Here is a 27,960-nt window from a genome sequence, read left to right as displayed (position 1 = left end):
TGGAGACTACGGCAGAAAGCTCAGCCCAGCGCCCCAGTAGCGCCACGCGAAGGGAGGAGTCTTCAGCCAGCAGGGCTTACTCCAGCCCAGCAGCCGTCCGTCCGTCCGTCCGTCAACCGGTTTGTCTTGCGGTGCTCCGGAGCAGCTGGAGTGAAACGGCCCCCTTGAAAGCAGCCAAGGACTCCCAGGAAGTTTTTCTTTATTGACAAATCCATTTGTTAATTAAGTTGCTAGAGGCGAGGAGAGCCCATGCCTTGCGGGGAGAAGGAGAGCGAAAGAGCTCCCTCAAGGACTTTGCTCTGAAGCAGCTGCTGCTGGCACGAAGGAAGGCTTGGAATGTGCAGCCAGCCGCGGACTCCGCTTGGAAGGAGATGCAGCCGTGGGCTCCCTGTCTGGCAGGGGTGGCTCTGGGCCAGTCTCAGGCTTGTGAGGGCAGTTCAAAGGGGCCTGCCCCCAGGCACTGAAGTCCTCTTTTAGGGACGCCAGAGGAGACGCCGGAGGAGGAGTGTTGTAAAGAGATTGAGATCGCCGGCACCTCTCTCCACGGGGACACCTGGAAACTCAGCTCAGCGGGAACGGTTGGTCAAAAGGGGCTGAGACACAGGCTGAGTTTGGTACTTGAGGGGCCGGGCGGACACCAAAGAACGAAGGATTGGTGCTTTGCTCTTTTCCCCAGTGGGGGTCTTTTGAACATGGAGGACAAGGGCTAGCAGCCCCTCACCCTGCCTTAGGCGGGCAGCCAACGTGCCTCCCGAGCCTCCCTGTAGGGCCGCTTCACAGATCCTTCCGTTTGTGAGTGCCCATTATCACAGGATCCGCTTGTATGAGGAAGGCAAGAAAGGTGCAGCTTTCCTTGTTAGGGCTGGCACCAGCTGCGGAGAGGCTCCCTTGACTGATTAAAAGCCAGCTTTCTCCCAAATTTGTGAAGATGCACGTTGACCGGCCCGGGTGTGGCCTTCTTCTTGCCAGGCTCCTCTGAGGAGTTGCCGTTGGTACTCAAGAGAGAGAGAGAGCTTTTCGGCCCCTCCACCCCTCGCCTCACCTGCCCCCGTCCATCACTTCCAAATGCTTTTAACCGTGAGTCGCAGGTGAGCATCTGCGTTTGGCCAGGCATGGCAGACCACCTGGAGCTGCTGGCTGAGATGTCAGCTGTTGCCCGGATGGGCACCCAGGAGCGGCTGAAGCATGCCCAGAAGCGCCGCACCCAGCAGCTGAAGAAGTGGGCGCAGTTTGAGAAGGACGTGCAGGGCAAGAAGGCTAAAGGGGAGAAGAAGAGACGGAGGGCCGCCAAGGAGAAGAAGGTGGTCTTTCCTGAAAACGTCCAGCTCTTGGAGGCTGCCAGCCGCAATGATGTGGAGGAAGGTAGGTGGGGGAAAGGGGTGTTGAGACGAGGCGCCTCCAAGAGCCTCCCCAGATTTTAAGACTCTCCCTGGTCAGATCAGCTGCCTTTTGGTCTGGTGGACACACTTGGAAGGAAGGAATGGAGGTAGTCCTCCACTCACCACCACAATTGAGGCCAACATTTCGGTTGTTAAGTGAGGCATTTGTTCAGTGAGATTTGCCCCCTTTTTATGACCTTTTCTTGCCACCGTTGTTAAGTGAATCACCACAGTTGTTAAGTTAGTAACCCGGTTGTTAAGTGAATCTTCCCATTGACTTTGCTTGTCAGAAGGTCGCAAAAGGAGATCACGTGACTTTGGGACACGGCAACGGTCACAATGCGCAGCCTCTGAATTTTGATCCCACAGTCGTGGAGATGCTACTAAGGTGGTAACTGTAAAAAACGGTCACAAGTCACTTTTTTCAGGGCCGTTCTAACTTTGAGGAGTCAGTAAATGAATTGTTGTAAGTTGAGGACTACCTGTATTCTCCTTTATTGCTATCTGCTGTGAACTCCGTGTGGTGTCAGGAAGGGCATCCGGCCAGTAAATGCTCAGCTCCATCCAGCCCCGACTCGACCCCGAGTTAAGGGATTACGGGTCATAACAAGGGAGGTTTTTATTGCTATTTGGAAGGTTGAGTCTGTTATTCTTCTAGACCCAGCAGATGCTTCCTGTGCTCCCTGGCAGCTCTTTTACCCCCCGTGCCAGGTGAGCCTCAGCACCGATTCCAACCTGGCGCTGGGCTGCAGCCATCCCTCCCTTTCAGTTTCTGGGAATGCCTGAGGGGCCTGGCTGGGAGGAGAGCGGTTCTTGGGAGTGTCAGTTGATGCTGGAGGAAGGGGCTTTGATACCAATCAAGGGGAATCTTTGTTGCTCAGGGTTGAAATGAAGGGTCCTTGGTGCTCTCTCAGTTTGGTGGCTTTCTTGCAGACGTCTCCTGACCCAACTAGGTAACATCATCAGTACTAGTGGCTTTGTTAGAAGGGGCTTTGCTTTGTAGCCAGCCAGCTTCCCAATTATGCATTGTTTTTAAAATGAAAACAGAATTAAACTTTCTAATGCAATTTCTAGTTAGAAACAATCTTTTAAAAAAATTAAAGTCGGGGTGCAGTTGCTGCCCTAGTTCAGAGGGCTCCAGCCTTGGCAATTTCAAGACTTGTGGACTTCAACTGCCAGAATTCCCCAGCCAGCATGTTGTTGGACGATGAATCGTGTGTCTAAACCTCCACATGGCCATAGCTGCCCGTTTCCCTGTGGCAGCTTCTTTGGGCCCGTCTGAGTGGCCTTTCTTTTCCCCTTTGGCTGAGGGGAATCCTTGAGTCCCCATCCTCTCCTTTCCTCTGCAGCTGTCTTGTCCTTCTCTCCTTTGGAAGGGAGAGCCACCAGATCTCCTTTGGAAGGGAGAGCCACCCCTTGGGAAGGGGTTGCCTGGGGCGCCTGAGTGGAGGTGGGCTATTTCAGAAGGTGCCAAGCTTGGAGCTGAAGAGAGCACAGTGGGGAGCCCAGTTGTATAAGCCCAGAGGAACTTATTTTTGGAGAAGGCTTCGCTTGCGAGGCAGGGCACCCGGTTGGTAGTACAAGAGGTGGGTGCTGACCGACAGGTTTCACGCAGCTCACCCTTCTCTAGCCAAACAGGTCTTCTCCGTCCCGTGTTGTCCTTGCAAGCAGAGAGCTGGTACAGGGGGTTCTACGACAACCCCTCACAGCCAATTTGCTGTGGCCACTGTGCCATGGGACACCCCGGCATGGCCAGCTCGGCACGGGACAGGAGTTAACACCTATATAGAAGAAATACTGGAATAGAATCATTAAAGAAAGCGGCAAAATGAAATGCGAATGACAAAAGTTTTAAAATTACTTTAAATAATTAAATTGAATTGTTGAATTGGCCCGCAACGAGTTGTCCCATCCCGTCTGGCAGCTCTTGTCCTCTTCTGCTCACGTCTACCAAGGTCTCCCCCACACACCCAGAGGCCACCTCGAGCCCTTCGTGCCTTTACAAGGATCCATTGTCATTTTTGTCAAAGGACGCGCCCTTAGAGCCCTGGGATTTCATGCAGACTCCGCCTTTTGGGGGATTAGTTAAAAATCCCAACTTCATAATATATGCTCAGAATGAAACTTGAGTAGAGCTAGTCTCGACCATTGAGCTCCATTTGTCTGGGATGGTATAAGATCTCCTGCCATGGGCAGTGGGTTGGACTACAAGACCCCCAAAGTCCCTTCTTGCCCTATGAAATTAGGAGAGCCAGTTTGGTATAGTGGTTAAAGCACCGGGCTAGAAAGCGAGAGGCCATGAGTTCAAGTCCTGCCTTAGCCATGAAAGCTGGTTGAGTGACCTTGGCCAGTCTCTCTGTCTCTGTCTCTCACTCTCCCCAATTCACCTCACAGGGGTTGTTGTGGGGAAAATAGGAGGAGGCAGGAACATTAGCTATGTTTGCCTCATTGAGGTATTCATAAACATAATAGAGGCAGGGTGTATATATATAAACAAACAAACAAAGATGGAACTACTGCCTTCCTCTTAGGCCGGAAACCGTCTTTGCCTTCTGTCTGCGGGGCTCCTCCCTTGGTAACCTTTGAGGGAGATTAAAACAAACACAACCAATAGGCAGGCAGAAAGGAAGGAAGGAAGGAAGGAAGGAAGGAAGGAAAGAAAGAAAAAGAAAGAAAGAAAGAAAGAAGAAAGAAAGAAAGAAAGAAAGAAAGAAAGAAAGAAAGGATGGAGCAGAGACATAATTACAGTTTACTCATCTTTTAGAAGCTTCCCAAGGAAGCAAGGCAATAATTTCTTTGTGGGGACAAACAAGAAGCCTTTTGTGTTATGTATCTCCCAGAATTAGGGCAGGCACATGTACATCGAGGTGGGCAGCCTTTTCACGGCCCGTGTTGCAATTTTTAATTCCCTCCACCCCCGAGTGGCATTGGGATACTATAGGTAGGTTGTACCCATTAGGATCAGATAATTTTTGGGGGGGGGGGGTCTGCACTTTTCATTTTGCCAAACTGGTGCAGTGCAGCATTTTCAGGAGTTGCAAAAGCTGACACAAAAAGACATTTGGGTTTTGTCTTTGGACCCCCTGAGGTTTCTCTCCCCATTTATTCTGTGTGGGAAAAGGTAGCAAAGGCAAAAGTTTTCACAAATTCTGCAAAGGCAGCTCACTGTGGACAGTTTCTGGACCACAGAAACGGTTCTTTTAGTTTTTCCAGAGGATTGTCACGTCTGAGATTTGATCTCTGATCCATCCGGACTCATTCGGTTTGTTAAGTGTTAAGTGCAGGTAGTCCTCTACTTACAGCCACAGTTCAGCCCCACATTTCTGTTGCTAAGCAAGGCAGTTGTTAAGCCAGTTTTGCCCCAGTTTACAATCTTTCTTGCAGTGGTTGTTGCTAAGACGGTCGTTAAGTGAATCTGGCTTCCCCACTGACTTTGCTCGTCCAAAGGTCACCCAGGGGGAGCCCGTGACCCTGCGACTCTGCGACCGTCATAAATATGAGCCAATTGCTGAATTCTGATCCCGTGACCATGGGGATGCTGCAACGGTCGTAAGTGTGAAAAACAGTCATAAGTCACTTTTTATTGGCGCTGTTGTAATTTTGAACGGTCACCGAATGAACGATTGTAAGTCGAGGAATACCTGTAATTTATTATTTGGGAAACCAATAATACATAGAACCATAGAATCGAAGGGTTGGAAGGAACATCAGAGATCTTCTAGCCCAACCCCTCTGCTCAAGGCAGGAGAACCTCTAGCATCCCACTCAAGTGGAGGTTCAATCTTTTCTTAAAAACTTCTAGTGTTGGAACACCCAAAATTTCTGGAGGCAAGCCCTTCCACCGATTAGTTATTCTCACTGTCAGGAAATTTCTCCTTGATTCTAGGTTGCTATTGCCCATCCATCCATCCATCCATCCATCCATCCATCCATCCATCCATGGTTTGCTGTGCTTAGAATGCAGTATTGCAGGCTGATTCTGCCCACTGCTAGGAGTTCGATTCTGACCAGCTCAAGGTTAACATTTTCCTAATATATTTTTCTGCAAGTATCCCAAAGCAAGGGACAACTTGTGTCTGGTCTAACCTGCCACAAGTTATAAAAGTATGCTGTATAGTGATCAGCTGGATCTACCTTCCAGAATTACAGAAAAAATGAGCTGGCATTGGGTGGTAGACTAAATTTCATGCCAAAATATCCTGTGCCTGAGTTATAGTTTACTAGATTATATTGGGACTACTTTCATAACTTTGCATGGCATTCAGCACTTTTGCATTTTACATCCTTCTGAATAGGTAGCATTCCCGACATTTTCACCATTTAATCTGAGCCTTTCGCCTTAGAAAAAAATAACTACTAGGGGAACTAAAAAAACAAATAAAAATGAAAAGCATTTAGTGGTAGTGACGGAAGAAACAGAAGCCAAAATAAATGATATCTTCTGTAATGCTTGTGGTATTTGAAATAAGCCTAGCATATATTTACAGCAAGTTGAAGCTTGGAGAAAATGAGAGGATTGAAGCAGCCCTTGGTCCCGCTTGTTAGCTCAAGAAAAAGCAGAAGATTTCGTAGCTCAGATCGAGCCCTGCAAGCAGAAAGCTCTGCCCGTAAGGAAGACAGTCAAATAGGAAAGCAAACTGTGGGGCTGTGACAATCAGAAGCAGCAGATATGGGAGATATTCTTCATCCTAAAACATAGAATCCTGGGGCTGGAAGGGGCCTTGGAGGTCTTCTAGTCTGACCCCCTGCTGAAGCAGGAGACCTTACTCCATCCTGGTCAAATGGTTGTCCAATCTTTTCTTAAAAACTTCCAGCGTTGGAGTATTCACAATTTCCGGTGGCAAGTTGTTCCACCGATTAATTGTTCTCACTTTCAGGAAATTTCTCCTTAATTCCAAATTGCTTCTCTCCTTGGTAAGTTTCCATCTGTTGCTTCTTGTCCTGCCCTCAGGGGCTTTGGAGAACAGGCTGACCCCTTCTTTTTTGGGGCAGCCCCTTAGATATTGGAAGGCTGCTATAAGTCACTTCTTCTCTTCCTTAGGCCAGTTCCCTCAACCGTTCATCGTATAATTTAGCCTTCAGCCCCTTTATTATCTTTGTTGCTCTTCCTAGACTTCATTGGATAGTAGTCCATTGGAAGATCCATGGATCCTATCTCTTCGTACAATTTCATAGATCTTCATTGAGATGCTTATTTCAATTGTGATGTTTTAACCACTGAAGCAATCCTGCAGCCCATGGGAATATTCCCCCCAGGAATATATTCTGCATCAACTCGACAGCCTCAGTCTCTGAAAATATGGCTTGAATAAAAATAAAATGTAGGAAGCTTAATAGAGGCACATAGAACGTAGAATGATAGAGTTGGAAGGGGCCTCAGAGGTCTTCTAGTCCAACCCTCTGCTCAAGCAGGTGACCCTATATACCATTTCAGACAAATGGTAGACCCCCCTCGAGCAGGGGGTTGGACCTTGAAAATCTTTATCAAACCCCCCCCCCTCCCAATTCTGCCTACTCTGCAGGAAACAGGGGGTTGACCTCTGAAGTCCAGAAGGCAGGCAAGAATCCTGTGGATAACAACCGTAAGACCAGCTGGAACTGGTCACTCCAGGAAAAGAATCACGGTGGCTCTGGGTTTTATGGAACGCAGATTAGGGATGTGACACTTCCAAGACTTATCAAGTCCTCTCACAGTCATTCCGTCCTGCTAAGGGTTATTATTGCCGAGAACAGAATTGCATCATCGTGGACCTTGAAATTCCAGCTCCAGGGCTTGGAAAAAATGGGAACGTTCCCATCCTATTCCGTCAAGTGGGAAAGGAAAAAAATCCTTTAGGGCAGGGGTGGGCAATTGTGGTGACTTTACGACCCGTGGACTTTGACCGCCAGAATTCCTTGTGATTCAGAAATTTGTATTTATCAAAGTATAAAATACAAAATTATAAAGAAAAATGAAAATAGAGGTAAAATAGGGGAGGAAAAAGGGAAGGGTGAAAAGTGTAGGATAGAGTGGGAAAACGAAAAGGAAAAGCATTGACTTTCGATTCCTTTTGGGGCAGGAGAATAAGGCAATAATGCAAAAGCTCCACTTTTTGCTTTTATATAATTATATATACTAGGCCATTTCTGTGACACCAAACCTATCTAATCAGCAAAACCCAAAATCAAAGTTTCATTTTTTTTCTCTCCACCCCAAGCACAAAGTCCAGAAGCGATTTCCCAAAAAAATTTAATTGTGTTCTTCTTTTCTTGAATCAAAGCGGTCAATTTAGCCCCCTCTGCTAACTCCATCCAGTTTTGTATCCATTCATCCATTGTGGGAATCGAAGTCTCCTTCCGTTTTTGTACCCAAAGTAAACTTGCTCCTTCAACATGTATAACCTCTAAGTTCCAATATTTTTTTCAAGTTCCTTATTAGACCTAAAAGATACGTCTCTTTATATTCAGCCTAAGAATCTTCTGTGTTGGGATATGAATCCTAGCTCCAATATTCCTTTGTGTAACTGGCTCAGGAATTCTGGGAGTTGAAGTCCCCAGGTCGTAAAGTCGCCCGGCTCTCCTCTAGGGGAAGGAGTGGCATTTCAGTGGAAGTAATTTAGTTTCTGGATTACATTTTGGCTTATCTGGATGATAGATGGCTGGCTTTCGTGAGGACTAGTCACGTGTTTGACCGAAGCCAAGGGAGTTTCATCAGGAGGACTTTAAACTTAATCCTAGCAGGAGGGGTTGGAGATAAACAAACTGGAATAATGGTAACTGCTGAGAAAGGCTTGGGTGCCCTAGAAGAAAGAAAGAAAGAAAGAAAGAAAGAAAGAAAGAAAGAAAGAAAGAAAGAAAGAAAGAAAGAAAGAAAGAAAGAAAGAAAGAAAGAGAAGAAGAAGAAGAAGAAGAAGAAGAAGAAGAAGAAGAAGAAAGAAAGAAAGAAAGAAAGAAAGAAAGAAAGAAAGAAAGAAAGAAAGAAAGAAAGAAAGAAAGAAAGAAAGAAGGGGGGTGGGTGGGAGTGTTGCTTTTAATAGGGTGTGTCCGGGGCATTTGCCCTGCTGAGCTGGCAGAAACCTTGCTGGCCTTGGCTGATTTTGAAAGCTAAGGTGGGTCTGGCTTGGCGTGTGCCCGAATGGGAGGCCACCAGGAAATGCAAAAGCTTGTAGCCGAGATTCAGCAGCTGAGAAGGCAGTACAGGTAGTCCTCAACTTACAATTTTTCACATGTACGACCATTGGTCACGTGATCTAAATTCAGACAAGTCAGCAACCAATTGATGAAAAGTTTTACCAGGGGCCTAAACTCCAAATGGAACCCGGTGGAGTCTAAACAAGGCAGGGCGATTCTGAATGGCAGGGGAGACCCATCCTTCCCTCCCTCTGATGCAGATCTCCCCACGGCCACCCCAAAAGCAGCTCAGCCACACCAGAAGCAAACCACAATCCCACTGTCATCCGTCTCCTTTCCCCTGGCTGTGTTTATTCTTCCTTTTTCATGGTTTCCGTCTTGGATCCCAGAAATTTAAAGCGTTGCTTTCCATGCTACCCTTCGCTGCATCACTAACGTTCTCTTTCTACCCCAAATCATTTCATCCCTTCTCTCTCCCTGAAGCCCTCCTACTTTCACTCTTTTTTTCCCCCCTGTTCTTCTTTTCTTCTTCCAGATCCGTTTTTTTTTCTCAAGATTTGCACTGCCAAAAAACCCCGGCTGACTGACATTTGGAACCTCTGATCCTCCTTGTATTGATCTCTGAATCTCTCGGTCTTTCGTCATAAACAATCTAATCTGTCATCTTTTTAGATTTACCTTCATTCCTTTGCTCCGGGTACGCATGAATGCCCTTCAATATTCGAAACAAAGGCCTTTTTCTAGGCAGCTTCTCGTCAGTCAGCTTTCCCATTCATTCTTAGGCATCCAAACAGCCTCTTCTGCATTCTTGCCTTTGTCACATCTACCCAGTCATGTTACTTAGTACAATAATTCCCCCCTCAGATCCCGGACGCTTACAATGCTGCACAGTTTTACCCATGTTTGGAAAAATTCACTTCCTTGAGGATTTCTAGTTTCATGTGCATCCACCATAGATGTGGGGGTCTCTCTGATGATGTTACCTAGTTGGGTCATGAAAACGTCTGTGAGAAAAAGCACACCCCGAGAGCACTCAGGACGAGGGAGGGAGGGAGGAAAGATGGATGGAAGGAAAGGAGGGAGGGAGAGAGGGACTGAGGTAGAGGAAAGGAAGGAAGGAAAGATGGATGGAAGAAAAGGAGGGAGGGAGAGAGGGACTGAGGTAGAGGAAAGGAAGGAAGGAAGGAAAGGAGGGAGAGAGGGAGGGAGAAGAAGGATAGGAGGGAGGAAAGAAGAAAAGATGGATGGAAGGAAAGGAGGGAGGGAGAGAGGGACTGAGGTAGAGGAAAGGAAGGAAGGAAAGTTGGAAAGAAGGAAAGGAGGGAGGGAGAGGGAGGGAGAAGAAGGATAGGAGGGGGGAAGGAAGAAAAGATGGATGGAAGGAAAAGAGAGGAAGGAAAGGAAAGGGAGAGAGGGAGGGAGAAGAAAAAGAAAGAGGGAGGTAAGATAGGAAGAAGGGACGGGGCAAAGGAAAGGAATGGAATTGCCATCATATATCACAGGACGTGGTGGCTCAGTGGCTAAGACGCTGAGCTTGTCAATCGAAAGGTTGGCAGTTCAGCGGTTCGAATCCCTCGTGCCATGTAATGGGGTGAGCTCCTGTGACTTGTCCCAGCTTCTGCCAACCTAGCAGTTCGAAAGCAGGTAAAAAATGCCAGTAGAAAAATAGGGACCACCTTTGGCAGGAAGGTAACAGCGTTCCGTGTGCCTTTGGCGTTGAGTCATGCTGGCCACATGACCACGGAGACGTCTTTGGACAGCGCTGACTCTTCAGCTTTGAAACGGAGGTGAGCACTGCCCCCTAGAGTCAGGAACAGCTAGCACATATGTGCGAGGGGAACCTTTCCCTTTCCCTTTATCACTGGACAACTGGCATAAATAAAACACCATAGCAGGGTTTGGTTGTCCTGCGAACATGGCAGCTAGGTCTTTCTTGTTAGCCTGGGTTCAGCGTGTTGTGCAAATCCAGCCATCATGTCCCGCCTTTGGAGTCGGAACTCAGCTTGCTATTCAAGCTGACTATGTACAGGGTTGGACTAGAAGACCTCCAAGTTCCTTCCAGCTCTGTCATTCTATTCTTCTTTTCCTGGGAGTTCAACTTGCTCTTCGGAGCTTGCTCCATCAGCCCCAGGTGTCTCTCGACGGTGCTGCCCCCCCCCCCAATCTGTAAAGGGGGCTTCCTAACTGCCTCCCACAATCCCTTCCTTGCCTTTTGCCCGGTTAATTAGTGCATAATGTGAGGCTTGGACGAAAAAGGGTGTGTGTCTAAAAATAGGCCTTTCCTTCCTCCCATCTTTCCTTCCTTCCTTCCCTCCTTCCTCCCTTCCTCCCTCCTTTCCTTCTCCCTCCCTCCCTCCCCTCCTTTCCTTCCTTCCATCTTTCCTTCCTCCCTCCTTCTCTCCCTCACTACTTTCCTTCTTCTCCCTCCCTCCCACCCTTCCCTCCTTTCCCTCCTCCCATCTCCCTCCTGCCCTTCCCTCCTTTCCTTCCTCCCATCTTTGCTTCCTTCCCTCCTTCCTCCCTCTTTCTTTTCCTTCCTCTACCTCAGTCCCTCTCTCTCTCCCTCCCATCTTTCCTTCCTTCCTTCCCTCCTTCCTCCATTCCTCCCTCCTTTCCTTCTCCCTCCCTCCCCTCCTTTCCTTCCTTCCATCTTTCCTTCCTTCCTCCTTCCCTCCCTCACTACTTTCCTTCTTCCCCCTCCCTCCCGCCCTTCCCTCCTTTCCTTCCTCCCATCTTTCTTTCCTTCCTCCCCTCCTTCCTCCCTTCCTCCTTTCCTTCTTCTCCCTCCTGCCCTTCCCTCCTTTCCTTCCTCCCATCTTTGCTTCCTTCCCTCCTTCCTCCCTTCCTCCTTCTTTCTTTTCCTTCCTCTACCTCAGTCCCTCTCTCTCTCCCTCCCATCTTTCCTTCCTTCCTTCCCTCCTTCCTCCCTTCCTCCTTCCTCTCCTTCTCCCTCCCTCCCCTCCTTTCCTTTCTTCCATCTTTTCTTCCTTCCTCCTTCCCTCCCTCACTACTTTCCTTCTTCTCCCTCCCTCCCGCCCTTTCCTCCTTTCCTTCCTCCCATCTTTCTTTCCTTCCTCCCCTCCTTCCTCCCTTCCTCCTTTCCTTCTTCTCCCTCCTGCCCTTCCCTCCTTTCCTTCCTCCCATCTTTGCTTCCTTCCCTCCTTCCTCCCTTCCTCCTTCTTTCTTTTCCTTCCTCTACCTCAGTCCCTCTCTCTCTCCCTCCCATCTTTCCTTCCTTCCTTCCCTCCTTCCTCCCTTCCTCCTTCCTCTCCTTCTCCCTCCCTCCCCTCCTTTCCTTTCTTCCATCTTTTCTTCCTTCCTCCTTCCCTCCCTCACTACTTTCCTTCTTCTCCCTCCCTCCCGCCCTTTCCTCCTTTCCTTCCTCCCATCTTTCTTTCCTTCCTCCCCTCCTTCCTCCCTTCCTCCTTTCCTTCTTCTCCCTCCTGCCCTTCCCTCCTTTCCTTCCTCCCATCTTTGCTTCCTTCCCTCCTTCCTCCCTTCCTCCTTCTTTCTTTTCCTTCCTCTACCTCAGTCCCTCTCTCTCTCCCTCCCATCTTTCCTTCCTTCCTTCCCTCCTTCCTCCCTTCTCCCATCTTTCCTTCCTTCCTTCCCTCCTTCCTCCCTTCCTCCTTCCTCTCCTTCTCCCTCCCTCCCCTCCTTTCCTTTCTTCCATCTTTTCTTCCTTCCTCCTTCCCTCCCTCACTACTTTCCTTCTTCTCCCTCCCTCCCGCCCTTTCCTCCTTTCCTTCCTCCCATCTTTCTTTCCTTCCTCCCCTCCTTCCTCCCTTCCTCCTTTCCTTCTTCTCCCTCCTGCCCTTCCCTCCTTTCCTTCCTCCCATCTTTGCTTCCTTCCCTCCTTCCTCCCTCTTTCTTTTCCTTCCTCTACCTCAGTCCCTCTCTCTCTCCCTCCCATCTTTCCTTCCTTCCTCCCTCCCTCCCTCCCCTTTAGACCAACATATCCCATCTGTCCTGGCAGGAACCGAGAGATGATTATGGTGGGTGGGCTGAGGCCAGCTTCGGCTCCCTCCTTCTAGAGCTGGCTTCTCTGCTTCTGCAGCCCGGCCCCCTACTTGTTGGCTCCAAATGGAACAACTCGCCGTGGGACAATTGAACAATTCAATGTAATTATTTGAAAGAAAAAATAAAAAAAATATTTTTATTTTTGGCATGCAACTTTCATGCTGCCCCTCCTTCGGCATCCTTTCTTTCTCTGATTCTGTCCCACCATTTCTTCGATATCAGTGTAACTCTTGCCCCACAGCAAGTTGTCATTGACCGCTCTCAGCTCTGATAGGGAGGATGCAAGACCATCCCACGGTCCTTCTTGGAGAATTGGGTCCTCCCCAATTTTCCTGCCTCTTTGATTTCAGGACAGGAGGAAGTCTTCAGCCAAACAATGTAGGCTGGTGACCCCCAGGGGGAGGGCCTTCTCTGTGGGGGCTCCCACCCTCTGGAATCAGCTGCCCCCAGAGATAAGGAGAATTCAAGACCTCGGTGCCTTCCGCCGTGCCCTTAAAACTTCCTTTTTCCAGCAAGCCGGGCTGGCTTAACATAACATTTTTTAAAAAACATTTTTAACTGGTTTGTCATTTTAAATTGGGGCCAAATTAATATATATCCTTTTAATTGTTTTTAATGTTTGTATTGTATGTTTTTAGCTGGCTGTACACCGCCCTGAGTCCCTCGGGAGAAGGTGCGGTATATAAATTCAAAATAAAATAAATAAAATAAAATAAATCTTGAATCTAAGGCAGGGGGTCTCCAAATGTGGCCCCTTTAAGACTCGTGGACTTCAAGTCCCAGAATTCCCCAGCCAGCGCATGCTGGCTGGGGAATTCTGGGAGTTGAAGTCCACGAGTCTTAAAGGGGCCACATTTGGAGACCCCTGGTCTAAGGAGATCTTTAACCACAGCAAGTGGGGCCACTGAGGCCTCCCTTCGGGTGCTGTTGCCTCTTCTAGAGGAACGGATTTTTTCCCCAGGTCCCCCAGGTATCTCCAGAAACGCTGCTTTCAATTCTGGGACCTGCAGGTTGAAGGGTGGGCAGTTACACCCTTTTGAAAGCTAGTATGTGGGGAAGAATTTGGGGCAGAAAGGGCTGTTCCTGTTGGTCAGGAGCACAGCAGAGGCGGCAAATTCTTCCGGCGCATTCCAAATTCCTGGGGTTCAGGGGAAGGGAATGCTTGAGCTTCCCTTACAGAATCACAGAGTTGGGAGGGACCTCAGAGGTCTTCTAGTCCAACCCCTTGGACTATATAGGCAGGAAGCCCTATATCATTTCAGACAAGGGGCAGTCCAGTCTCTTCTTGAAAACCTTCTGTGTTGGAGCACCCACAACTTCTGGAGGCAAGATTAATTGTTCTGTTAGGAAGTTTCTCCTTAATTCCAGGTTGATGAGTTTCCACCCGTTGCTCCTTGTCCTGCCTTCTGGTGCTTTGGAGAATCATTTGACCCCCCTCCTGTTTGTGGCAGCCCCTCAAATCCTGGAATATTACTATCATGTCCCCCCTAATTCCTCTTTTCTCCAGACTGGCCAAACCCAAATTCTGCAGCCGTTCTTCGTGTGTTTTAGTCTCCAGGCCTTTGATCATCGTACACCTCATTTTTTTCCCTAGCACTCCCTTTTGTCCTTCTGTATAAGGTGACACCCGCAAGCACAATAAACCACCATAGATGGCTACCTTTGAAGGCCGTTAGGAGTCAATCCATCAGCTGGGGTGTCGGATGGTTCCCTTGCAGAGTGTTATGTCTACAAAGACCATGGACTTCCTTGTTCTGGGTCAGGAAAGGGGGGCGTGTCCTGTGGCTTCTTGGGAAGGACCTTTTTTTTTAAATATATATCTATATAATCTTGAAAAGGAAGAACAGAGACTCACAAGGGTGGATGGGAACCTCGGAGGTCTTTTACTGTAAAGCAAAAGGGGGAAAAAATGAAAATGAAAAAAAGAATGACACCGAGGGGCAGTCCCGGGCTTACAACGGTTCACTTAGTGAACATTCAAAGTCACGACGGCCCTGAAAAAAGGGATTAGGACCGTTTTTCACACTTAAGGCCATCCCCAAATTCAGATGCTTGGCAACTGACTCGTATTTACGACCGTTGCTTTGTCCCAGTATGTCCTGTGATCCCCTTTGGTGAGCTTCTAACAAGGAAAGTCACTGGGGAAGCCAGGTTCGCTTGACAACCGGGTGACTCACTTAACAACTGCAGTGATTCACTTAGCAATGTTGGCAAGCAAAGTTGGAAAATGAGCCAAAGCTCACTTAACAAATGTCTCACTTAGCAACTCACTTAGCTTTCTCACTTAGCAACGGAAATGTTTGGCTCAACTGTGGTCATGAATCAAGGACTACCTGTATTTGGAAGAGTGACTCGGGATTACGGAATGCCGGCCCCTGTTTCCACAGGCAGAACCTGGCAGTCTCCTCACCTTCCCTTGCAGGATTTCGGGGCACCTGCTGCCCGTTGCGGGAGCCGCAAAGGTGCCTCAGGGGTCAAAATTGCAGGTTTTTGTGAACTGCAGGCTCCCTGCTGCTGCTCCTCCACTCCCTGGGCTGTTCCTTCCTTGGCAAAATGTCTTCGTTTGTTGAGGGTACAACAGGCCGTGGTACCTCTGAGATGAGGCCTTTGCCTGTTTGTTCCGTTTCTCAGTTGAATGCAGGCTAAGCTCTTGGCTCCCTTCCCTGTGAATGTTGGCATTTCATCTGCCAGTCCCAGCTGACTCCACCCAACCCGGAGCTCCAGGAAGTTTCGGCCAAGCCTGCATCGGCCTCTGATGGTGGCTCCTTGCAGTGAAGGCAGCCTTCAGGAGGTCTCTGAGTCAAGGTCAGGGGTGGGCAGGTAGGGCCCCATTATGACTAGCCTTAAAAGGGCCATGCTTTCTCCCCCCCCCCCCTCCGCCCCTCCCAGTCTAGGTGAAAGTTTGGTTTGAGACACTCTTGGGGTTTAACAAAATAACAGAGTGGGAAGGGACCTTGGAGATCTTCTAGTCTAGTCCAGTCCCCTGCTCTGACAAGAAACCATATACCATTTCACACAAGCAGCTGTCCAGTCTCTTCTTGAAAACCTTCAGCGATGGAGCACTTCTGGTGGCAAACTGTTCCACTGGTTAATTGTCCTCACTGTTAGGAAGTTTCTCCTTAATTCCAGATTGCTTCTCTCCTGGATTAGTTTCCACCCATTATTTCTTGTCCTGCCTTCTTTGGTGCTTTGGAGAATAGGTGGCCCCCACTCTTTGGGGCAACCCCGGAGATATTGGAGCACAGCTATCATGTTCCACCTCAATCCTTCTTTTCATTAAACTAGACCTACCCAATTCCTGCAACCGTTCTTCCTAGGTTTTAGCCTCCAATCCCCTAATCCTCTTGGTTGCTCTTCTCTGCACTCTTTCTAGAGTCTCCATGCCTTTTTTACATCGTGGCGACCAAAACTGGATGCAGGATTCCGAGTATGGCCATACCAAGGCCTTATAAAGTGGTATTAACACTTCACGTGATCTTGATTCTATCTCTAGTGTCCTAGCCTCCTAGCTGTGGGCCCAAATTGTTCATCCTCTTGTGCACTACACGTAGGGATCTGCTGAGTAATTGCCCTGTCTAGATTGAACCCTAACAGGCTGGTTGTATTTTGGCATCTTTGTGGTCAAAATCCCCCCCCCCCAAAGCTCCTGGCCTGAGAGAGATATTTTTCTTTTTACAGTTCACCGTTGCCTTGCAAACGGCATCAGCCCCGACCTGAGCAACGAGGATGGACTGACCGCATTGCACCAGGTGAGCCCAGCACTTCCCGCCGGCTGCCCTCCATTCTCCCACCTCCTGGGCCAGGTGACAGGTGCTTTGCTCTACATGGCAGACCCCCACCACACACACACACACACACACACACACACACACACACACACACACACACACACACATGCACAAGCCCTCACAGCATCCCAGGGGCTCCTCCCTTGATGATGGCGCTGCTGTCCTCTCCACAAGGGCCCCATCACACCTGGTGCCAGCCAGATCAGGAATGGCCGGCCTGGAGATCCAGAGGGCACCTGATGGGGGAGGCTGCATCCTAAGGTATCTTCGAGGGGGGGGAGGGGGCATTTCTCAGGAATGAGATATAAGAGGGGATCTCACTTAACAAGTGTCTTGCTCAGCAGTGGATATTTTGGGCTCTTTTGTGGTCCTGAGTTACTCTGTCTTGGAGACTGGGTCCTCCTGGACATCTCTTTGGTCTCTAACCATGACCTCCTCATCCCTCTTGTAGTTCTCCTCCCTCGACTGTTTTTTTCCCTCTGTCCTTCCCCTCACACTTCTCTTTCAATAACTTTATGAGACACAGAGTGGTGCAGTGGCCTAGAGGCGGAGCTCTCGCCTCACCATCAAGAGGCTGTGAGTTCGATCTTAAGTAGAGGCAGATATTTCTCTCTCTGGGCACCATGAGAATAGATCTGCTGAACAAAACTCCGCATTGGCGACAGGAAGGGCATCCGGCCATTAAAACACTCTGCTAGCTCCATTCAGTTGCCCAGACTCCACCCCGCAAGGGGGTCGTTAAATGATGATGATGATGGTGATGAATTCTACAGGGGGACACGTGGTGGTGATGCAGAGGTGGCCTTGGGAAGAGGGCTGCTTCTCTCCAGCCGTGGGATGGACCTAAATCCCTCCTTTTTAAAGTGCGGGTTTGATCTTCTCCCTTCGCTCTTTCTGTTGCGGATTGTAAACCTTTTGGCAGCTCTGCGGTTGTGTTGAGTAAATACACAAAGTGGCACTGAGTGTAAAGTTCAATATCCAGAAGGGCCCAGTTCCCTCTTTTTTCGATGCCGTTTTCAGACCGTGAGATGACAGGTAATCCTCACAATTGAGCCCAAAATTCCTGTTGCTAAGCCAGGCAGTTGTTAAGTGAGTTTTGCCCATTTTACGACCTTTCTTGCCATCGTTGTTAAATGAACCACTGCAGCAGTTAAACTAGGAACACGGCCGTTAAGTGAATCTGGATCCCCCGTTGACTTGTGTGAAGGTCGCAAAAGGGGATCGTATGATTCCGGGATACGGCAGCCGTCATAAATACGAGTCAGTTGCCAAGCCTCTGAACTCTGATCACATGACCACGGTCATAAGTTTGAAAACCGGTCACTTTTTTCAGTGCCGTTGTAACTTTGAACGGTCACTAAACGAATGTTTGTAATATTCTACAGAGGAATGATGGAGTCTGTCATCTGCACTTCTATAACTGTCTGGTTTGGTTCTGCAACCCAACAAGACAGACAGAGGCTTCAGAGGAGAATTAGAACGGCAGAAAAAACCATGGCTACCAGCCTGCCTTCCACGGAGGACCTGTATACTGCACGAGTCAAAAAGAGGGCTGGGAAAATATCTACAGACCCCTCGCATCCTGGACATAAATTGTTTCAACTCCTACCCTCAAAACGACGCTATAGAGCACTGCACACCAGAACAAGTAGACACAAGGAGAGTTTTTTCCCCAACGCCATCACTCTGCCAAATAAATAATTCCCTGAACACTGTCAAACCGTTTACTAAGTCTGCACTACTATTAATCTTCTCATTGTTCCCACCACCCATCTCCTTATGACTATATGACTAACTTTGTTGCTTGTATCCTTACGATTTATATTGATATGGTTTCCTGATTGCGTATTTGTTCCCTATGACTCTCATTAAGTGTTGTACTTTATGATTCTTGATGAACGTTTCTTTTATTTTATGTACACTGAGAGCGTATGCACCAAAGACGAATTCCTTGTGTGTCCAGTCACACTTGACCAATAAATAATTCTGTCTGTCTGTCTGTCTGTCTGTCTTTCTGTCTATGTATCTATGTATGTATGTATGTATGTATGTATGTATGTATCTATCTATCTATCTATCTATCTATCTATCTATCTATCTATCTATCATCTATCTATCTATCAAGTCGAGGACTACCTGCAATGGGAAGCCAGCAAGATGGGCCAGTGGGAGGAGGCTTAGGGGGGCTCACCTTCTGGCCATTGGAGACCTCCTGTCCAAGGCGACAGACAAGGCCTCTGGAGGGGCCCCCGCCTGCCCCCCTCATGTGCCACTGCTCTTCCTCTCCCCTTCCCAGTGCTGCATTGACGACTATGGGGTGATGGTGGAGCTGCTGCTGGAAGCCGGGGCCGATGTGAACGCCTGCGACAGCGAACTCTGGACCCCGCTGCATGCGGCCGCCACCTGTGGGCACCTGCACTTGGTGGAGCTGCTTGTTCAGAGGTAGGAGGGGCTCCTTGGAAAGCGGAGCAAAACCCATCAGCTGGGGCAGGGGCGTGAGGGTGGGGGTGTCCTTGGGGGTCCCTGCTAGCTTTGGTGGGGCTCAGGCTGGCCCGGCCCCAGAGGGCCCCCAGGGTGGGCAGTGGCTGCGTGTGAGAGTCAGGAATATGTTGGTGGCTTAGGGGCCATTTCGGCAATTGGAAGGCTTCTGTAAATAATATAAACTTAGTTTGTCCTTCAGCCACTGAGGCGGACAGTGGCCCCAATTCCCTTCCTCTCCCACATTCAGGAAATATTTATGTTTATATCCCGCCTTTATTATCTTTATGGATAACTCGAGGTGACCAACATATCTAGCATTCCTCTCTCTTCCTATTTTCCCCACGACAACAACCTGGTGAGGTGAGGTGAGAGAGAGGGACTGGCCCAAAATCACCCAGCTGGCTTTTATGACTAAGGTGGGACTCGAACTGACCATCTCCCGCTGTCTAGCCTGATGCCTTAACCCCTAGGCCAAACTGACTCTCTTGTTGAGTCAACCACCTGGATAAGAGCATCCTTTGTCAAGCCTTTCTCTTAAGCTCTGCTGCCAGGACTCCTGCTCTTCTCCCCCAACTCCCTTGTCCTCCCTTGTGGGGGGAGGCATGGAGTCTCCGATGGTCTTCCTCTTGAGTGTAATCTCTTCCCATACACACACACACACACACACACACACACACACACACTCCGGCGTTAACTCTGAGAAGGAGAACACCCTGCCTGGTTTTTCCACCAGGACATATCAATCTTATTTAGCCGGTTGGTAGAATTTATGGTCTTCACTCTTCGTGGATTGTGCACATCATCACAAAGGATTATGGGTGTCACATCTCGTCCCCAAATCTCATCCCTAAATGCTTCTTGTCCTGCCTTCGGGTGCTTTGGAGAATAGGTTGACTCCCTTCCTCCTCTCTGTGGCAGCCCCTCAAATATTGGAAGACTGCTCTCCTGTCTCCCCTGGTCCTTCTCTTCACTAGACTAGCCAGGCCCAGTTCCTGCAAGCGTTCACTGTATGTTTTAGCCTCCAGTCCCCTCATCATCCTGGTTGCTCTTCTCTGCACTCTTTCCAGAGTCTCAACCTTTTTTATATAGTGTGATGACCAAAACTGGATGGAGGATTCCGGGTGTGGCCTTACCAAAGCCTTATAAAGTGGTATTTACACTTTTTTTTAAAAAAAATTAGATTTATATGCTGCCCTTCTCCGGAGACTCAGGGCGGCTTACAATATATTAAGCAATAGCCTTCATCCTTTTGTATATTTATACAAAGTCAGCTTATTGCCCCCACAATCCGGATCCTCAATTTACCTACCTTAGAAAGGATGGAAGGCTGAGTCAACCTTGAGCCTGGCGAGATTCGAACCTGCAGTAATTGCAGGCAGCTGAATGTTAATAACAGTGCTTTAGTCTGTTGAGCTATCCAGGCTCCTTACGTGATCACTTCACGTGATCTTGGTTCTATCCTCAGCCCTTAGCTCAGTCGTGGGCCCGAATTGTTCATCCTCCTCTTGTGCACCACAAGTAGGGAGGGGTGTGCTGAGTAATTGCCCTGTCCAGATTGAGCCATGAGAGGTTGGCTGTGTTTTGGCATTTAGTTCCTCAAATGTTGTGGTGTAATATTGAAACTGGAGGTAAATCCAGGGCAGATGCAGATGTCCCATCTCGTCCCCAAATCTGAGCTTGTGGCGGGACGCACTGGGCACCCTCCCACTGGGGGCCCCAGAAATCCCCGTGGCTTTTCCTGCAGGCTCCTAATTCTGGGGCCTCCAACCTTGGCAGCTTTAAGCCTGGAGGACTTGGACTCCCAGCAAAGCTGGCTGGGGAATTCTGGGAGTTGAAGTCCGCCTGGCTTAAAGCTGCCAAGGTTGGAGGCCCCTGTCCTAATTGGCTGCGAGGGGGATGTGGCCGGCGCTCTTCAGGCACTGGTGGGGGATGCTGGAGGAAGGAAGGGGCAGCCTTAGGGCTTTACAGGTAGCCCTAATTCATTTAGTGACCGTTGAAACTTAACGACGGCACTGCAAAAAGTGACCTAGGACCGTTTTTCACACCGACGACCATTGCAGCCTCCCCAGGGTCACGTGGTCACAATTCTGCCGCTTGTCAACTGACCCGTATTTATGACGGTCGCAGTGTCCCAGGGTCACGTGATCCCCATTTGCACGACCTTCCGACAAGCGAAATCCATGGGGAAGCCGGATTCGCTTAACGACTGCGTTACTAACTGAACAAGTGCAGCGATTCACTTAGCAACTGTGTCCGGAAAGGTCATGACCTGGGGCAAAACTCACTCAACAGCTGTCTCGCTTAGCGACAGAAATGCTGGGCTCCATTGCGGTCATAAGTCAAGGACTACCTGTATTGCGTTATTTTAATACCGCAAATACGCAGTTTTGCTATCTCCGTTGCAGTCCTTACGTTGCAATCTATACTGCAATCCTTATGTTGCAATATGAGAACGCTGCCATGGTGCCTGATGGGCTTCTTTTTAAAGAAATTATCCCGTCGGTCTGCCGGGCGAGGCCTCTCCTTCCTCTCTGCTTGTCCCCTGCTGTCTCCTGTGGGTTGGCAAAGCCGTCAGCAGATGGCAGGGCCGTCCCAGCCCCTCTTCCTCAACCGTCCTGGGGTCCCCATAGAGGGAGAGAGAGGAGGTGCCGTTTCGGCCACGTTGAACGGGAGGGAGCGAAGGGAGGAGGAAACCCAATCTCCTGCCATCCAGCCGAGCCAGTTTTGCCAGCTCCCGGATGGACCAAAATAGCTCCCGGTATCTGATACTCTCAGATGCCCCCCCAGTGGCGGCTGCCAGCTTCACCGCCTCTCTCTCCACCCTTTTTTCCTCCAGAGGTGCCAACCTGCTTGCCGTCAACTCGGATGGGAACATGCCGTACGACCTCTGTGAGGATGAGCCCACGCTGGACTACCTGGAAGTGGCCATGGCTGACCGAGGTGAGGGGCCTTATGCCTGGGCTCTGCCTGCCTTGCCTCTTCCGGGGGCTTCTGGATCCTCCCTGTCCCACTCTCTGACCGGGCGTCTTGTTGGCACAGCTGCTCCTGGCTGAGGAGGCTCTAGCTTGCCTGACATGATCCTGCTTCCTTCCCTCATCTCAGCTTGCTTTGGGGGCAGGACATCCTTCCATGCCAGGGCTGGGCAGTCTACAGGGAGGGGTGGAAGCAGCGGTCCCTCAGCAGCACCCCAGCCCCGACTCTGGAGAGACACATACGAATGACGAAGAAACCCTGGGATCCTGGGTGCTCTCTGAGCTGGTTGTTTCCTTGCAGACGTTTCCTGACCCAACTAGGTAACATCATCAGTGCTAGTAGGGAGTGGGGATTCTCTTACTTTTGGTATATAAACCGACTAGTTTATCTACTCACTAGTATATACGAATGAGAGCAAACCCCTCTCCCTCCTAGCACGGATGATGTTCCCTAATTTGGATAATGAAACGTCTGAAAGAAAACCACTCAGTTCAGAGAGCACGAAACCCCCCACAGTCGTCCTCTTCTCTGCAGACCTCACTCCCTTAAGCACTGATGATGTTACCTAGTTGGGTAATGAAACGCCTGCAAGGAGACCACAGAGCTCAGAGAACACCTGGGACCCCATAGTCCTCCTCCTCCTCCTTTCTCCTCCTCCCCTCCTGCCCCCTTCTAGCACTGATAATGTTATCTAGTTGGGTAATGAAACATTTGCAAGAAGACATCCAAGCTCAGAGAGCACCAAGGACTTCACAGTCCTCCTCTTCTTCCTCCTCCTCCTCCTCCTCCTCTCCTCAGACCCCACTCCCTTCCAGCATTGATTATATGATCTAGCTGGGTCATGCAACGTCTGCAAGAAAACCCCCAAGCCTTGCGAGCACCAAGGACCCCTCATTTCAACCCACATTCTCCTTGATTGGAAGAAGAAGCCTCTTAAACTGAGGAGGGCGCCTCTTCTGAGCCTGAACCGGATCTGCATCAGAACATCCTACATTATTTGGCTGCTGCCCCCTTTCCTGATTATCAGCTGCTCTTCCTCCCCTTAGAGATCACCCAGGCCACCATTGAGGAGGCTCGCTCAGCCGTGGAGGCCACCATGGTGAAGGACATCCACCGGCTGGTGAAGGAAGGAGTCAATCTGGACACCCCTCTGGACCACAAGGCCACCCTGGTGAGGGGAATCTGGGACTCTGGGGTGACTTGGGGGATGGAGAAGTCCTCCTGAATCTTCCTTCCTTCCTTCCTTCCTTCCTTCCTTCCTTCCTTCCTTCCTTCCTTCCTTCCTTCCTTCCCTCCCTCCCTCCCTCCCTCCCTCCCTCCCTCTTTTCTTCCTCCCATTCTCCTCCTTCCTTTCTTCCTCCCTCCCTCCCTCCCATCCATCCATTCATCCATGCATATATCCATCCATCCCTCTTTCTTTCCTCCCTCCAAGCTTTCTCTGCAAAACACCTGTGCTTTCTTTCCTTCTGAGATGGCCGCAGGAGCAGGGTAGAAGCTGGCCCGGGCGCTGGCGGCTCTTCCTTGCCCAGGCCCGTGGGACTCGGTCCACCTCAGCTTAGCCTTATGAGGCCCCCCGTGTGGCTCAGGTGAGGCTCAGCCACTTGCCTGCCCGCCCCTGCGCGTCCCTCTCTTCCCAAAGGACCAGCCTCTCCTTTTCCTGCCCCGCAGCTACACATCGCTTCAGCCAACGGCTACTTGGAAGCTGCGGAGCTCTTGATAGAACATCAGGCCAGCCTGAGCGCCAAGGACGAGGACGGGTGGCAGCCGCTTCATGCCGCCGCTTGCTGGGGCCAGGTGAGTGCCGCTCACTCCTCCTTCAGGTGGGGTGCTTGCCCAGCTGGTGCCCTCACAGGACTAAGCCAGCTGAGGGGCCTCTTTCTTACCCAGGCAATTGTGGGTCAGGGGGAACCAACCCAGGCCCTGAATTCCCAGAGGTTGGATCTCCCCTTCATGCCCGGCCTGGGGTCTCCCTCCCCTGAACCCTTTTTCTGTGGCTGACAGGTCCACTTGGTGGAGCTGCTGGTGGCCCACGGAGCAGATCTCAACGGGAAGTCGGTGTTGGAGGAGAGCCCGCTGGGTGAGCAAAAGGAGCTGGAGGGAGGGGCAGGGGAGGACGGGGGCGGCCTTGGCCTCCCACCCGGACCTTCTGGGCAGGCTCAGGTGCCCCCAAGCAGGCCAGAACTGGGCTGTTAACCCTGCAGGGCCTCCGTGTCTAGAATGAGCACCCTCCTCCTGCTAATACAGCTGTGGTGCAGAAGGGAAAACACACCAAGAGGAGAAGGTATTTGTAGCTCAGGGCCCAGCTGGGGAGCCCCGGGTGGTCTCTGAGCTTGGTGGTCTCCTGGCAGACGTTTCCTGACCTATCTAGGTAACATCATCAGTGCTGGGAGGGAGAGAGGTTTTCTCTCTCTCTCTCTCTCTCTCTCTCTCTGTATATGTATATATATATATACATATACATATACATATACATATACATATACATATACATATACATATACATATACATATACCTATACATATACATATATATATTGAGAGGACAAGTCTCTTGCATATAATCAGAGAGCCAATCCCACTCCCTTCCAACACTGAGAATGTTACCCAGAGCAACAGGGACACCCTCCCCAAGAAGGAAAAAAACCCATTGCAATGAGCATAATTTACTCACCTGCTTGAGAAGAAGATCCCGGAGAAGACTTTTGGTGAAAAGAAGGGAGGAAGATTGGAACTGAGTTTTGTCTGTTAGCTTTTGTGGTTGCTTGTATTGAACCAGTGATTTTAACACACACACCCCAATTTTCTACAGTTGGGGAGGCAAGAGTGTAACAAGGGAAAAGCATGATTGAGTTCACTCAACATGCCCTAGCCAGGCCCCTTAACATCTAGTCACTCCATTCACACGTTTAGCTTAATTCGTGTCACCCTGGGCTTGGAGGATTGAGGGAAGCCAGCTGGTTTGGGCATTTTGTGGAAATCTAGAAAATGGGTGAAATGTTCAGAGAGAGCCGTCTTCGTCTAGGGGCCCCTCGAGTGCGAAGAGGCTTTGGGGCGGCACTGAGGCTGCTTCTCTCTCCCCCTGCCAGATGTGTGTGCGAATGAAGACGTGCGGGCCAAACTTCTGGAGCTGAAGCACAAGCAGGATGCCATCATGAAATCCCAGGACAAGCAGAAGTCCCTGCTGCGGCGCCGGACGTCCAGTGCCGGCAGCCGAGGGTGGGTTTGTGGGCCGGCGGCAGCCGGAGTCAGAGAGTGAGGAGGCTGGGGAGGACCATGGGCCAGTCCTGGAGTCTGGGAAAGGCCTGGACGAGGGCTCTGCGTCGGAGGCAGAGAGGGGGCCAGGGCCATCTGGGAGTTATGTGCTGCCTCCAGAGTCTGACATCAGCGAGGCAGAAGAACAGTGTGAGCCTGTGCCCAGTGTGGGCATGTGCAGAGCTGCCAGAAGGCAAGGACAATTAAGGAAAAACAGGGCGACTTGGGAGTAAGGCTTGGAGATGATCGGCCCCTCCCATAAGACACAGAAGAGGAGCAAATGGACGCCATTAGTTCATGTAGTCAATTCAAGCCTGAGAAGCTCCGTTTGACTCTGTGCTCCGCTTGGCCTTGCAAAACTAATTGGCAGTTAGGTCCCTGGCAGCCTTTCAAGGGAGAGAAAAGTGGGTGCTTATCAACATTACCCTGAACAACTGTGTCAACTCAACTCAAGACTCTGTCGGAATCTTCACAGGCTGTTTGTGAATCATTATGTCTCAATAGAAGAGGCTTTTGGGGACTAAAATTGTGATTTATGCTTTCTCAGGAAGCCTAGGCCAGAACAGGGGGCTCCAGGGGCCGGGTGGGAGGGGGGCCAGACTGGGTTTGGCCAGAGCAAGAGGGCAGGGAGAGGAGGAGGAGGAGGAGGAGGAGGAGGAGGAGGAGGAGGAAGCAGATGACAACAACTGTGGGGATCTTGGTGCTTTCTGAGCTGGGTGGTTTTCTTGCAGATGTTTCATGACCCAAACTAGATAACATCCTCAGTGATAGAAGGAGGGAGGATGAGGATGAAGAGGGTTGGGGAGGAGCTCCAAGGCCCCTGGGGGACCCTCAACTATGCCTTGTTCCTTCCCCCACTTACAGGAAAGTAGTGAGGCGGGTCAGCGTGACCCAGCGCACCAACCTCTACCGGAAGCTGCATGCCAAGGAGGCCATCGTGTGGCAACGGCGGCAGAGCGATGGAGAGCTGGAGGACGAGGACGGACAGGCCGACGGGCAGTTCCAAGTCCAGGTGGGATTCCGAGATGGAGGGGGCCCAGCCAGCCCTTCCCTGGCACCCTCCCCCTCCCCCCTTTTCTTACCCCAGACTCAGACGGGGGCATCTCAAGCGAGGGCTTTGGGCCGGCATCTCTGGGAAAGCCTCGGCTCTGTCCCAGGGTCTTCATCAACGGCCTTTCGTTTACAGGTAGTCCTTGAGTTACGACCACAATTCAGTCCAGAGTTTACGTGGCTAAGTGAAGCATTTGTTAAGGGGACTTTGAGCCATTTTGCAACCTTTCTTGCCACGGTTGTTAAGTGAATCTGGCTTCCCCCTTGCCTTGACTTGTCAGAAGGTCGCAAAAGGGGATCATGTGACCCTGGGACGCTGTGACCCTCATAAGTACGTGACAGTTGCCAAGCCTCTGAATTTTGATTACGTGACCCCGGAGACGTTGCAACGGTTGAGAGTGTGAAAAACGGCCCAAGTCCCTTTTTTCAGCGCCGTTGCAACCTTGGACGGTCACTAAATGAACTGTTGTAAGTCCAGGACTACCCGTAGTTCCCATTGGCTTGAAATCCCCCCACGTCATCTCCGGATTCCCCCCTGGCCCTGCCGAGGCCCTTCCCTGGGGCTTTTGGCCCTCACCGTGGAAGGAGGCTCGCCCCCCACAAAACATGGAAACCTGACACTTTCCTGGTGGGGAAGGGATGGCAGAGCAGAGGGGGCTCCCTTCCTGTCTGTGTCCCCCTCCCCTTCTCCTCCTAAGCTGAGCCTGCAACCGGTTCCCCCTTTCTACAGGGGGGCCCGACCCCCAGCCTCAGAGGCTGCCCTCCCTAGATGCCTGCAGTGAGCACAGGAATGGGTGTTGATGGCATCCCTGTCTTCTGCTCAGCTTAGACCCTCCCTCTCTGCATCCCGGCAGGACCCCGAAGCGGAAGCAGGAGGGCCAGAGGAGCGCAATGGCTCGGCCCCCCCCTCACCCCTTCTACCCCAAGCGGCCGGACCGCCCCTCTTCCTACCAGCTGGCTGCCCAGGAGGACCCGGCGTCCGGCCTCAGCAACGAGAAGGCCCACCACACCTTAGCGGACCTCAAGCGCCAGCGGGCAGCAGCCAAGCTGCAGCGGCCCCACACGGAAGAGCTCCCGCCCGGCCCCGCCGAGGCCCCTCCGGCCCCCCCGGCAGAGCCCAACGCCGTGTACTTTACAGCAGCCAGCGGAGACCCTCCCCTCCTCAAGTTGACTGCTCCAGCTGAAGAGAGGCCGGCCCAGAAGAGGCGATGCTGCCGGCTGATGTGAGCAGTCCTCTCCTCTCAGGCCAGGCCGGCGTCCCTGGTGCTGAGTCCAGTCGAGAGGGTGATGTGGCGGCCCCAGCTGTCTGCACCTGGGGGTGGAATCCCACCTGCCTTGCGGGAAGAGCCCGGCCCCTGGCGAGCCGAATCGGAACAATGTTCTTCTGCTGCCTGTCTAGGCCTGGAGATCTCAGGGAGGGCTGAATGCCCCACTCGGTGGAGTAGCAGAGTTGGAAGGGGCCTTGGAAGTCATCTAGGCCAACCCCCTGCTCGAGTGCTGCGGACAAATGGCTCGGGGTGCAGCTAGGCCTGGCGTCTGGGCACCGAGGGTGGTGATGCCCAGGAGGCATCGGCTGGGGGTGCCAGGCAGAGATGCGGAGATGGCATGCGAGCCGGTCTGCCTGCACCCGCCCTTCTCTCTGGCTGTGTTCCAGCTCACTTTCTTTGGCTGCAGGACGCGCTGAAAGGAGGCCAGCCCAGGTCTTCAGTCAGCACCCATGCAGTTCCAGCTGCAAAACCCCTGGGGATCATTGGATGGCAGCAGCGAGCCAGCCTTCTTCCTTTCTTTGGCTCCGTTTGGTGACCGAGTGCCTTCTGCAACCCAAAGCCGATAGCCCTCAGCCCAGGGGCTGCCTATTGCCCTGGCAGCCCCCCCCAGGCCTCTTCCGCAGCAGGCAAGGGCCAGCT

At 50.9% G+C, this 27,960-nt stretch overlaps 1 protein-coding gene across 1 annotated transcript; it reads left to right on the top strand.

Moving 5' to 3' along the window:
* The first annotated feature begins 13 nt into the window (after nucleotides 1-13).
* Nucleotides 14-27,280, top strand: PPP1R16A (protein phosphatase 1 regulatory subunit 16A). The gene is given in 11 exon segments (XM_070940197.1): nucleotides 14-1,362; nucleotides 16,188-16,258; nucleotides 18,594-18,739; nucleotides 21,615-21,718; nucleotides 22,798-22,922; nucleotides 23,420-23,545; nucleotides 23,753-23,828; nucleotides 24,838-24,967; nucleotides 25,868-26,015; nucleotides 26,908-26,955; nucleotides 26,957-27,280. Coding segments are annotated over 11 exon segments (1,548 nt in total). The 5' UTR covers nucleotides 14-1,112.
* The last annotated feature ends 680 nt before the right edge of the window (nucleotides 27,281-27,960 follow it).

The sequence above is a fragment of the Pituophis catenifer genome, unplaced genomic scaffold (genome assembly GCF_029215685.1).
Source record: "Pituophis catenifer annectens isolate HBS135680 unplaced genomic scaffold, rPitCat1.0.hap2 SCAF_3, whole genome shotgun sequence".
Lineage (NCBI taxonomy): Eukaryota > Metazoa > Chordata > Lepidosauria > Squamata > Colubridae > Pituophis > Pituophis catenifer.
The sequence above is the reverse complement of the archived record's forward strand: the minus strand, read 5'-3'. Positions and strand labels throughout refer to the sequence as shown.